The sequence below is a fragment of the Crinia signifera genome, chromosome 8, assembly GCF_055691185.1.
Source record: "Crinia signifera chromosome 8, ASM5569118v1, whole genome shotgun sequence".
Taxonomy (NCBI): Eukaryota; Metazoa; Chordata; class Amphibia; order Anura; family Myobatrachidae; genus Crinia; species Crinia signifera.
In genome coordinates this window covers 14,357,004-14,370,302 of record NC_139224.1, presented here as the reverse complement: position 1 = coordinate 14,370,302, position 13,299 = coordinate 14,357,004, and the positions used below count along the sequence as shown (strand labels likewise).

The 13,299-nt window shown below is 43.6% G+C and overlaps 1 protein-coding gene across 2 annotated transcripts; it reads left to right on the top strand.

Moving 5' to 3' along the window:
• The first annotated feature begins 3,631 nt into the window (after positions 1 to 3,631).
• PDE6H (phosphodiesterase 6H) lies at positions 3,632 to 12,736 on the top strand. Of its 2 annotated transcripts, none has more exons than XM_083157977.1 (4): positions 3,632 to 3,666; positions 9,674 to 9,851; positions 10,455 to 10,495; positions 11,464 to 12,736. In XM_083157977.1, the coding sequence occupies exons 2-4, from the start codon at positions 9,706 to 9,708 to the stop codon at positions 11,538 to 11,540; spliced, it is 264 nt and encodes an 87-aa protein (XP_083014103.1). In that variant the 5' UTR covers positions 3,632 to 3,666; positions 9,674 to 9,705; the 3' UTR covers positions 11,541 to 12,736. The 2 variants fall into 2 exon arrangements, with proteins under 2 accessions (XP_083014103.1, XP_083014102.1); XM_083157976.1 differs by having other exon boundaries at positions 3,643 to 3,705.
• Positions 12,737 to 13,299: the final 563 nt, after the last annotated feature.

Genomic DNA, 13,299 nt, shown 5'->3' with positions numbered 1-13,299 from the left:
TATATGTGTCCCTTATGTACTGTATGCGGAGCACTGAGGGGCCGTATATGTGTCCCTTATGTACTGTATGCGGAGCAGTGAGAGGCCGTATATGTGTCCCTTATGTACTGTATGCGGAGCACTGAGAGGCCGTATATGTGTCCCTTATATACTGTATGCGGAGCACTGAGAGGCCGTATATGTGTCCCTTATGTACTGTATGCGGAGCACTGAGAGGCCGTATATGTGTCCCTTATGTACTGTATGCGGAGCACTGAGAGGCCGTATATGTGTCCCTTATGTACTGTATGCGGAGCACTGAGAGGCCGTATATGTGTCCCTTATGTACTGTATGCGGAGCACTGAGAGGCCGTATATGTGTCCCTTATGTACTGTATGCGGAGCACTGAGGGGCCGTATATGTGTCCCTTATGTACTGTATGCGGAACACTGAGGGGCCGTATATGTGTCCCTTATGTACTGTATGCGGAGCACTGAGGGGCCGTATATGTGTCCCTAAAAATACTGTATGCGGAGCACTGAGAGGCCGTATATGCGTCCCCTATGTACTGTATGCGGAGCACTGAGGGGCCGTATATGTGTCCCTTATGTACTGTATGCAGAGCACTGAGGGGCCGTATATGTGTCCCTTATGTACTGTATGCAGAGCACTGAGGGACCGTATATGTGTCCCTTATGTACTGCATGCGGAACACTGAGGGGCCGTATATGTGTCCCTTATGTACTGTATGCGGAGCACTGAGGGGCCGTATATGTGTCCCTTATATACTGTATGCGGAGCACTGAGAGGCCGTATATGTGTCCCTTATGTACTGTATGCGGAGCACTGAGGGGCCGTATATGTGTCCCTTATGTACTGTATGCAGAGCACTGAGGGGCCGTATATGTGTCCCTTATGTACTGTATGCAGAGCACTGAGGGGCCGTATATGTGTCCCTTATGTACTGTATGCAGAGCACTGAGGGGCCGTATATGTGTCCCTTATGTACTGTATGCGGAGCACTGAGAGGCCGTATATGTGTCCCTTATGTACTGTATGCGGAGCACTGAGAGGCCGTATATGTGTTCCTTATATACTGTATGCGGAGCACTGAGAGGCCGTATATGTGTCCCTTATGTACTGTATGCGGAGCACTGAGAGGCCGTATATGTGTCCCTTATGTACTGTATGCGGAGCACTGAGAGGCCGTATATGCGTCCCTTATGTACTGTATGCAGAGCACTGAGAGGCCGTATATGTGTCACTTATGTACTGTATGCGGAACACTGAGGGGCCGTATATGTGTCCCTTATGTACTGTATGCGGAGCACTGAGAGGCCGTATATGTGTCCCTTATATACTGTATGCGGAGCACTGAGAGGCCGTATATGTGTCCCTTATGTACTGTATGCGGAGCACTGAGAGGCCGTATATGCGTCCCTTATATACTGTATGCGGAGCACTGAGAGGCCGTATATGTGTCCCTTATATACTGTATGCGGAGCACTGAGAGGCCGTATATGTGTCCCTTATATACTGTATGCGGAGCACTGAGAGGCCGTATATGTGTCCCTTATATACTGTATGCGGAACACTGAGGGGCCGTATATGTGTCCCTTATGTACTGTATGCGGAGCACTGAGAGGCCGTATATGCGTCCCTTATGTACTGTATGCGGAGCACTGAGAGGCCGTATATGTGTCCCTTATGTACTGTATGCGGAGCACTGAGAGGCCGTATATGTGTCCCTTATGTACTGTATGCAGAGCACTGAGAGGCCGTATATGTGTTCCTTATATACTGTATGCGGAGCACTGAGGGGCCGTATATGTGTCCCTTATGTACTGTATGCGGAGCACTGAGAGGCCGTATATGTGTCCCTTATGTACTGTATGCGGAGCACTGAGAGGCCGTATATGCGTCCCTTATGTACTGTATGCGGAGCACTGAGCGGCCGTATATGTGTCCCTTATGTACTGTATGCAGAGCACTGAGAGGCCGTATATGTGTCCCTTATGTACTGTATGCAGAGCACTGAGAGGCCGTATATGTGTCACTTATGTACTGTATGCGGAACACTGAGGGGCCGTATATGTGTCCCTTATGTACTGTATGCGGAGCACTGAGAGGCCGTATATGTGTCCCTTATATACTGTATGCGGAGCACTGAGAGGCCGTATATGTGTCCCTTATATACTGTATGCAGAGCACTGAGAGGCCGTATATGTGTTCCTTATATACTGTATGCGGAGCACTGAGGGGCCGTATATGTGTCCCTTATGTACTGTATGCGGAGCACTGAGAGGCCGTATATGTGTCCCTTATGTACTGTATGCGGAGCACTGAGAGGCCGTATATGTGTCCCTTATGCACTGTATGCGGAGCACTGAGAGGCCGTATATGCGTCCCTTATATACTGTATGCGGAGCACTGAGAGGCCGTATATGCGTCCCTTATATACTGCATGCGGAGCACTGAGAGGCCGTATATGTGTCCCTTATATACTGTGTGCAGAGCACTGAGAGGCCGTATATGTGTCCCTTATGTACTGTATGCGGAGCACTGAGAGGCCGTATGTGTGTCCCTTATGTACTGTATGCGGAGCACTGAGGGGCCGTATATGTGTCCCTTATATACTGTATGCGGAGCACTGAGAGGCCGTATATGCTGTCCTTATATACTGTATGCGGAGCACTGAGAGGCCGTATATGCTGTCCTTATGTACTGTATGCGGAGCACTGAGAGGCCGTATATGTGTTCCTTATATACTGTATGCGGAGCACTGAGGTGCCGTATATGTGTCCCTTATATACTGTATGCGGTGCACTGAGGGGCCGTATATGTGTCCCTTATATACTGTATACGGAGCACTGAGAGGCCGTATATGTGTTTGGCCCACAGGCCACTCAATCACAGAAAATGGATGACCATCGATATATAAAAAAGAATCAATGGTCATCCATTGAATAGTTATACACTATCGATGGCCAGTTGCACTTTTGCCATTGATGGCAAATCCAGCGATGGCCATCCCTAGGCAAAACCCTGTCTTCGATCAAAAAAAAACAGCAAGCAGTTCCTGACATTTTTTCACTGCCAGTAACATGACAGTAAGGAGCTGATTGAACGTTATCACTCTCCACTTTATCACTTCACCAGGCTTAATACTTCTGCCACACAGTTCCATCAATAGGAGCTAAAGAAAAGCAATGTGTATAACAAAGGTAGCGGGAGTGTGTACAAGGCAGCACGTGTGTCACTGTCTACGTGGGGTTTACAACAGACCTCTGCCCTACCAGTAAGTCCTCATTAAGGAGATCCTTTGTGTATAGTCTTCTAGTTGACCTCAATGATGACCTTGAGGACCTCCCATGTGGTTTGAATTGTCATTATATTATGATGTACATTGTGATATAATATTTCTGTGTCACTTTCTCAGTGTTACCAGGTACACACCACACCATATATATGTTGTTATTGTGTGTATTTTTCCACATTGTGTTGTTATTTATTGGATTACCCTCGGACCTCCATTGGGTCCATCTGTCAGAGATCAGACAGCTCAGTGCTGTGTAATTGGTTACTGGAGGTAATCTCCTGCTAATCCCTATCACTTTATAGACTATTTCTGTGTAACCGCCTCGTCCGGCAGCAGAAGTCATCGTACAGTGAGGTGGAGAAGAGCGGTGAGTACCAGATCCGCACTCTTCTCCTGTTATCAGCAGGTAAAAAGATGAATTTAAGATGATGATCTGATTTTCTGGGCATCTAGGAGCTGTGTAACGCTGGGTCAGGTGGTGGCGTTATCGGACGTTGTCAGCTAGATGTCTGTTGGATATTATAAGTTTCTGCAGTGGAAATTCTCTAGCGAATATCGAATAATATTGTTAGGGGTATATTTACTAAATGAAAGAGGTGATATTGTCCATAGCAACAATCAGATTCTGTCTATAATTTCTCTATTGCATCCTAGAAAATGGCTGAATCTGCTTGGTTGCTATTGACAACATCATCTCTTTACCTAGAACACAGGTTCTCAAATTCGGTCCTCAGGACCCCACACGGTGCATGTTTTGCAGGACTCCTCACGGAATCTCAAGTGAAATAATTAGCTCCACCTGTGGATCTTTTAAAATGTGTCAGTAATGAATTCACCTGCTGGGTGATCTGGAAAACATGAACTGTGTGGGGTCCTGAGGACCGAGTTTGAGGACCACTGTCCTAGAAGCTTTAGCAAATTGATTTACCCATAACGTCTATGGAATATTTTGAGTCCAGTAATATTATTAATGTGCGGCGCTAATAGGAATATTTAGCAGTTTGTGTAAATAACGTATCTTGGTCTTTATTTGGTATTTACTGTATTTATACTTGGCGGTCAGACTTTGTAGCATGACAGTGCTGTGATTTGTTATGATGGAAGCCATTTACGTAATTATATGTAGACGGGAGTCTCTGCGCCAGGTGGAGATAACTGGATCGGTGCCCGTGTGCATTGTGGGTGCTGATAACGCCATACGTGAGCTGGAACTTTCTGATGATGAGAAAACTGAGATCAGGGCAGAAGTTTCTACCAGTCTGATATTCCCGCATCGACACCATGGCTACTGCACACGAGTACCTGGGACATGGAGCTTGCAATGTTCCCCAGATTTAGCTCAGATGGGGCGACCGCTGATTCCGGCAGAACATGAATGAGATTAATAATGATAGTATTTGATACATATTATAAAATATCTTTGTGCAGTGAGGATAATATCCCCAGACTGGAAGCTTCTGAATTCTTTATAAATTGCTTGACGTCGTCAGGGAGGGAGAAGGAGATAATGAACGCTGATTCTTCATCCACTTAGAGCCCAGAATTATCCTCTCAGCCGTATGGTGACATCTCAACTGTGACAGAGCTTACGTCGGTACAATTATCCGGCCAAATCCAAAGCCCTCATGACCTTTGATGATTAGATAAATCGGAGTAATGGAATTTAACAAAGTACAATATGCAAGTACTGAGAGCGGAGGTGACTATACACTTCCCCCCCCAGGAACAGTACAGTACACTAGTTGTATTACAGGAACAGCAGTCCAGCAGGAGGAACAGGACTTAGTTCGGGAGAAAGGTATTAACCTAGTCTTTCCCATCCTTGGTCCTCAAGGCACAATGGCCCTTATTCTGGTTCATTCGCAAAAGGCAAATTCCTTCTCAAATGGACAAAACCATGGGGGTTATTCTAGTCCATTCTTTCTGACAAAATCCTTCTTAGATGGACAAAACCATGTGCACTGCGGGTGGCGCAGATGTAACTTGTGCAGAGAGAATTAGATTTGGGTGGGGTTTTTCTTCAAAGTGAGATCTATATTGAAGTGTAAAATCATGCAGTCAGTATTTTCCCTGCACAGAAACAAAATAACTCACCCAAATCTAATTCTCTCTGCACATGTTACATCTGCCCCCCTGCAGTGCACATGGTTTTGTCCATCTAAGAAGGATTTTGTCAGAAAGAATGAACTAGAATAAACCCCCATGTGCACTGCAGCTGGGGCAGATGCAACATGTCCAGGGAGAATTAGATTTTGGTGGGGTTTTACTTCAAATTAAGATCTATATTGCAGTGTAGAAGTGTAAATCTGGGAGGCAGTGGAGTCATCTGACGCCGGTCTCCTGCTCCTATGGGGGCACCTCTCCTCACCTGCAAGTTAAAATCAGTTAATTGAAAGCCATTGATATTGCTTCTGTGGCTGACTAAAAATAAAGCAGTCTTAATAAAGTTTTTCCCTGCGCATAAACAAAATTATTCACCCAAATCTAAGTTTCTCTGCACATGTTACATCTGCCCCCTGCACTGCACATGGTTTTGTCCATTTGAGAAGGAATTTGCCTTTGCGAGTGAACCAGAATAATGGCCAATAACAGAACTGTGGGCATATATAACATGGAGGTGTGAGGTGCTGGCCGATCTTGGACGTTTTTTAGTGGCAATCTTTAACAAGGCATCGTTAGTTCATTACAAGACATATGTCCCCTGGTGATAATGATTTATTATTATTCATTTATTAACAGTTTCTTATACAGTGCAGGAAGTTCCATAGGGCTTTCCAAATGGAAACAGTGATAAAACAAACTGGGTAGTTACAGACAGCCAAAAAGGTAGGAGGGCCCTGCTCGCATGATTACACTTTATAGGCAGAATTGCCTCCCCTCCTGCAATCTGCAGGAGACTCCCTGAAATAGGAGCAATCTCCCTCTCTTCCTGAAGAGTCTAGAAACCTCCCTGATTTCTCCTAACCCACCTTATGCAGCTGTTGCCACTCAGATGGGATTTGCACTTGGAATTTATTGCACAGACGTCACAATTATTATCACGTATGTTGTGCTAAGAAACTAAATATCACAGCAAATAATTGCAAGCAAATAATCCAATATTGCAGGCAGCACTGTTATTATCAGTATTTTCCAAAGTATATAGTTACTAATGTTATCTAGAAATATCTCGCCACAAGCATTTCAGCACATACACACCCATATATGGAATTAGCCATGCCCTTTGGGTGGAGCATGGCATGCCCCCTTAATGGGGCGCTTTGCAAAATTCTATATTCTCCCTGAAACTAATTTTAAAAAGTAAGCAAGTATGTCTATAGGATAATGCATACTTGGGCACAGATGGTTAAATCAAAATTACTGAGGCACTGTCTGTATTATTATATTGTTACTTGTATTTAGGCATGACAGTCCGTAAAACCTGGACTGACAGTGTGCTTTGAGGACCATGGATGGACCCCTCTCTCAAACTATCATCCATGTTATTATCTTTGTAATAATAAAGAAATAAATAAGAGTAATAACAACATATAGAAACATAGAATTTGACGGCAGATAAGAACCATTTGGCCCATCTAGTCTGCCCCTTTTTTACCCTTCAGGTAAACTCAACCCTTTTTGATCCTTATATATATATATAGATATAGATAGATAGATAGATAGATAGATAGATAGATAGATAGATAGATAGATATATTAAAAGTAAAAAAAACGAACATAAATCTATTTCATAGATTTGCCCAATGCGTGACCCCACTTGGCCTTTGGTGAATTAATCCCTTGTAATTTGTTGGGGGATTACCTCCAATACTTTACAATGAGATGTTTGATATGATTCTCTAGTGACATCTAGAGGCTGAAAAAGAGAATACACCCGTGCTACTCCAATCAAACCCACATCTTCTGGTCATGACACAACACTGGATGGACTTTATTAATGGTCTGTTATTCAAAGTTAAACTATGTGACAGCTGGCTTAGTGGTTAGTAGTAATACCTCCCAGTACTGAGGCTATGGTTTCAGTTCTAACCAATGCACTATCTGTGTGGAGTCTGTATGTTCTCTTCATGTGTGTGTGGTTTGCCTTGTGTGTGCGCATGTGATAGGGAATCTAAATAACAAGCTCCACTTGGGCAGGTACTGATTGGCAAGATTAAGTCTTCTGTGTAAGTAGCTTGTGTAATACGCGTACGCTATATAAATAGCTGGTAGTAATAATCGGGTTTTCATGGACGGAGCAATAATATCAGAGTGCAAAGGTCACAGCTGCTGGGATTTGTATTGGGTCACCCACTGGTGGCCTCCCAGATCCATTGTTTGTGCACAGACACAACCATCAGATGCACGTCAGCCGTATGAGTGTGCTATTGTTGCGAAATGAGTTGTATTATTATTCTATGAGTTATCTATTATTTATTAACAGTTTCTTATATAGCGCACACGTATTCTGCAGCGCTTTACAGAGTAAAGTTGAACACTCACTCACTGTCCCAGTGGAGCTTACAATCTATATTCCCTACCACATGTACACGCACACACAGACATTCTAGGGTTAATTTTGTTGGAAGCCAATTGGCCTACCAGTATATTTTTGGATTGTGGGAGGAAACCAGAGGAAATCCACGCAAGTACGGGGAGAATATACAAACTCCGCACAGTTAGGGCCATGGTGGGAATAGAATGACCTCAGTGCTGTGAGGCAGTAATGCTATCCACCAAGGGCGTAACTACCATAGGTGCAAGGGGTGCAGCTGCTATGGGGCCCAGAGCTGAAGGGGCCCATCTTTACTGTCTAAGTAATATGTTTTACATACATGTATCATCATCACTTGCTAAGTAGGGGGCCCTTAAAAACTTTTGCTATGGGGCCTAGGAATATATAGTTACACCCCTGCTAAACACTACACCGTCCGTGATGCCCAATGAGTTGCTATTATTGTGGTAGGCATGATGATATGGCTGTTTGTGGTAGGTGCAGTGTAATGGTGCCCATACACAGTGCGTTTTGGGCCTGCCGATGCCATACACGCTCCCGCACACATCCCATCCCACAGCTCTAAAATAAGTATGTGCAGCAGGTACTTTTTTAACTAGATTGCATCGTATCTAGTTCAAAACACACAATGCACATCGCACCATGTATGGGCAGCATAAGAGTCAGGCGAGGTAACAGATCCTAACTCATTTTTCAAACCCTGCCTGTTATGTGACAGTTAGGAGCTGATTGGCTGGTTCTTTATTCCCGTCCACTTTATTTTCTCTTAGAGCCAGATGCACAAAGCTTCAAAAGTGATAAAATGGAGAGTGATAAACAGCCAGCCAATCAGCTCCTGTCTGACAATTTTCAAACACAGTCTGTGACATGACAGTTGGGAGCTGATTGACTGGCTGTTTATCACTCTCCATTGTATCACTTTTTGAAGCTTAGTGCCTCTGGCCCTATGTCTTAGTACATAGATACCAATGTCACCTGCTGACCATGATACCACAGAGGAGAGCACTGGAGGCTTTTGCCTGTGGCACAACAGACCACCACAGCAGCTGATACATTACTTTAGTGACACCCCTATTCTGCCTATAAGGAAACAGGCAACACTACAATCCCCATCTTACAGATGCTGCGACATTATTGGGCATTTTTGGTGTTTGCCTTAAGTACAGATGAATTGTAAAATAAAACAGAACAGATAAAATAACTTTGTATACAGAGAATGTGCAGAATAAGAGGTTTGTATTGGGCATTCTGAAAATAGGGACATTTCTAAGGGACTATAACTTCTACAGACAAATCTTTAACCCTAGGATTGGTCTTGGAAGTCAGGGACAGTCACTGAACTAATAACATGTGCTTATCTTTTAAAGTTGTCTTGGGAACAAGGGCACCTTCCAGAATTCTATAAGGTGGACCTGTACTTTATTACTCTTATAGCGTAGATCATGGGTCTTCAAACTGTGGCCCTCCAGATGCCCTGACAGTTTTGACATGCTCTTATAGGAAAAAATGTGGCAATGCATGTTGGAACATGTAGTTTCACAACATCTGGAGGGCCACAGTTTGAAGACCCATGGTGTAGATCATTGCTGGTTCCCACACTGGGACCTTATAATGAGGCTTACATCATACATCTGGCCATCACAGACAGCAGCCTGGCACACTGAAATATACAGCAGAATATCCATGCATTTCACATATCTTTCTTTAGAATCTCACATTGGCTAGAGTAATCGCTAATTAACCCCATCATTATATTTCCCTATTTCTGCTATAGGGCTTCCTGTATACAGATGGGAACCTAAAACTTAATACACGTTCATCTGCTTTCGACCCATTGACTGGATGTGGGCAATAATATCAATCTTTTTTCTATCTTTAGGTGTCTAAGAGTGGGATACAAAATTCATAGAAATGAACACCAGTTCCCCAGCACAAAGTGCCTTGGCTCCCATTAGTAATACTGGGGGACCCACTACACCTCGGAAGGGACCTCCAAAATTCAAGCAGAGGCAGACACGTCAGTTTAAGAGCAAGCCACCAAAGAAAGGCGTTAAAGGGTACGTATATGTATTGTGTATTAGTCATTATGGATTGTTACAATGAAGCAGCAGATATCTTAATGCACAGACAACCAGAGCTGGTACCTCCAGTAGCACTACATCACAATAATTTGTAGCAGAACTCATAATAAATAACATACTCGATACAGCAACAATAATAAGGGACAGGAGTGGTACCCATCACGGTCCCCTTTAGCAGAAGAAATCTTAAGCTCAAAATAATTGGAGTCTCAGGCAAACAACAACCAAACAAAGGACATTAGGCAAATTATGTCTAACTACAGAAAATATTTACAAACACATCTAAGTTTCCCAGAAGCAACCTGTATGGTGGTGGTGGGGAACCAGCTTAGTCACCCAGAGGTTTGTTCTCACTTATGCTATTTTATAAGCCAGGAAACTACAGTGGGGAGGATCGTGACCGAGGCTAAATTTCTGTCCCTGGACATAATTATTGGTTACCGCATTAACATGAAGCCTCCACTGTGCAATGACAATGGGAACCACAGTATACCATATCAGTTGGGTTCTTGGAGGAAATTGTTGGATTACAGTTGTCCCCATCTGCTTTACAAACTGAACTTTCTATTCTTTGTGCAGGTTTGGTGATGACATCCCTGGGATGGAGGGACTTGGAACAGGTAAGACATTTTTTGAATCATCTGTTTTTCATATGTTAGCATCTCACATGTTTTATCTTTTACCTTCACCATAACTATGACTATGCTGATCAGCGATCATAGTTGATCACTGATCAGCTAATTCGCAAATCGAGCGATAATCTAATGGCTGCACAATGGGTACGGAGGTCGACTGACAGGAAGCCAACGTTTTGGTGTGTTAGTCATTTTCTGGGAGTTTCAAAAAAATGCAGGCGTGCCCAGGCATTTTAAGGGGGGGTCTGTGGCATCACTGCTGGCCTCAATTAGTCTGTGTCTGTCGCAGAGTTGAGCTGCTCTCATTTGCACAGACCAGAAAATCCATTTGACAGTTCAGGAATTGCATATAGATCTGCGAGTGGACAGATTTGCACAGGGCGGTTTCTCTTTCTGTCTATATGGCAGCTATATACGAGCAGTCGTCTGCAATTTTGCAGATCAGCGATCACTTCTGAATCAGGCCCAATATGCAATATATGCCGGCTATAATATGGGACTTTGGGTGGGATGCACTAAGACGAAAATGTGGTAAAACCTCTGTTTAACCGCATTTTCAAATGTACTAATCCCTGGCCACGGGGCTTCTATCGCCATCCGCTGCCCACTGTCCGCCACAGTCTTCTACACTACTCTTCGTCCTCCATACTGCTCCTCCTCCCCCAGCATGTCACAGCCAGAGATGTCATTCCAGCTACAGTGGGGAGGAGGAGATGCCAGATACCGCCGCAGAGCCCAGGAGGTGATGGAGACCCCTACGTTACCGCACTGCAATGCTAGCCGCATATGTTAGTACATATGCGCTAGCATCGCGGCGGGAGCTTGGCAGGGGGGGGGGGGTGATGTATGTTAATACATCCTGCCCTTTTTCAGGGAAAATATTTGAAAGACAGGTTTTACTCTCTTAATATTCCTGTAGTTGTTTCAGTGATTATTTCTGCTCTGTTCCGTAGATATCACTGTTATCTGCCCATGGGAGGCATTTAACCACTTAGAGCTGCACGAACTGGCTCAGTTTGGGATCATCTAGCCGTCCAGCAGCTGAAGCCCCATCCATCTTGTGATGTCTCTTGTATCTCAGTGTTGTGTTGGCGACAAAGAACCTGGAGTTACATTTATATAGAATGTTACTAAGCTATATAGCTCAGTTATTGGAAGAACTGTCCAAGGCAAATGTTTCATCATGCCGCATTCATCCATGAGAGAGGTCCGCGTCTGGCGATGGATGACGTCCAGGACAAAATATCATGTGTTTCTTATATGTGTTTACTAAAACTGTATTACTTATTTGCTGTAATTACCTTTAACTAATGTGTTGTGAATGATGTAAGTTACAGTCTATCCGGGGTTAGCATATGATAGGGAGGGCCCAGGGGTGGCCAACTTACTTCGGAATACTAGTTTGTAAAATGCTTTTGATTGGTTGCTACACCCCATCTTCAATCAAACTCCCTTCTTAGTAAATTGACCCCATTATATATATGAATAAATCCTCACTATCCCATCAGCATTCATTTTATACATGTTGATATCTTTTTTTTATTTTTATTGTATCTCAGAATAAATATTTATTTCATAATCAGGCTAATGAAAATTGCTGTTTAGTGCAACCCTCCATTGTTGCGTTAAGGATTTAGTGTTCATTCTAGCACCCGCTATCTTTGAAAACCCATGCAGTTCCTCTTCCCTGCCTGAGGTGTCACTGTCTGCTGTGGTGTTCCTAGCAAATATCTGGTTTGCAAATCAGTGCTGATATACAGACCACACTGTGCTAAAAGCGCTACAGCAGAAAGCGCCACCCCAGGCAGGGAAGAGGAACTGCATGGGTTTTCAAAGATGGAGGGTGCTAGAATGAACAATCAGGATTTAAGACTGACGAGAGTTGAGGAAGATCTGGACAAAAAAATTACATTTATTATTATTATTATTATTATTCTTTAACTGATCTTTATTTTGGCCTATCGATAATGGTGATTGTAAAGTGGGACACATTAATAATCACCTTGCGCGCCAAGAATGTATTAATACATATGATTTACCTTGATGTTAATTTCTCTAATCCCAAACTGTTATTTATTTGAGTGTGTTGATGTATTATTATCATTATTTATTATACATTTATATAGGGATTTCCCACTGATAGCTAAAGTGTTACATTGCAGGAAGCAGGTTAGTGTCTCACTGTTACAGTTATTCTTTGTTATGGGTTAGGATGTGGCTTGTGTAGAAATCTCATTCTCCTGAAATAAATAAATTGTTCTTTCTTTGAATTCTTACAAAGTGTAATGGGAACTTTGTGGCGTATTGTATTATCTTCCTTGCTTCGTCCTCATTGTTTTCAGAGACTCTCTAAAGGTCCCCATCTCTGGGATGCGGTCATTTGGTCGAATGCATTATGGTCGAATGTCATTACATCGAATCCATTAGGTCGAATTGCTAAAAGGTCGACATGATTCTAGGTCGACATGGGAAAAGGTCGAAATGATTCTAGGTCGAAAGGTCATTAGTTCGACAGGTCATTAGGTCGACAAGGTCATTAGTTCGACATTGTCTAGGTCGACATTCACAAAGTCGACATGGGGTTTTTCACTGTTTTTTGAGCCGACATGTGCTGACAGGCGGTATTTCATGCCCTACCATCCACTAGGGCGTGGTGGGAGAATAAAATAGTGTGCCGAGCGTAGCGAGGCACCGTGCCCGACGCATAGCGAGCGCAGCGAGCGATGCGAGGGGATGCAGTGCACTTTAAACTGTGTCCATGTCGACTGTGTTGACATTCAGGTAAAAAA

Bases quoted from the DNA above. Each gene is read 5' to 3' on its own strand.
- PDE6H (XM_083157977.1), top strand. From the start codon at position 9,706: ATGAACACCAGTTCCCCAGCACAAAGTGCCTTGGCTCCCATTAGTAAT. The intron at 9,852-10,454 runs GTACGTATATGT...TTCTTTGTGCAG, and splicing joins CCAAAGAAAGGCGTTAAAGG to GTTTGGTGATGACATCCCTG. The intron at 10,496-11,463 runs GTAAGACATTTT...TCTGTTCCGTAG, and splicing joins GATGGAGGGACTTGGAACAG to ATATCACTGTTATCTGCCCA.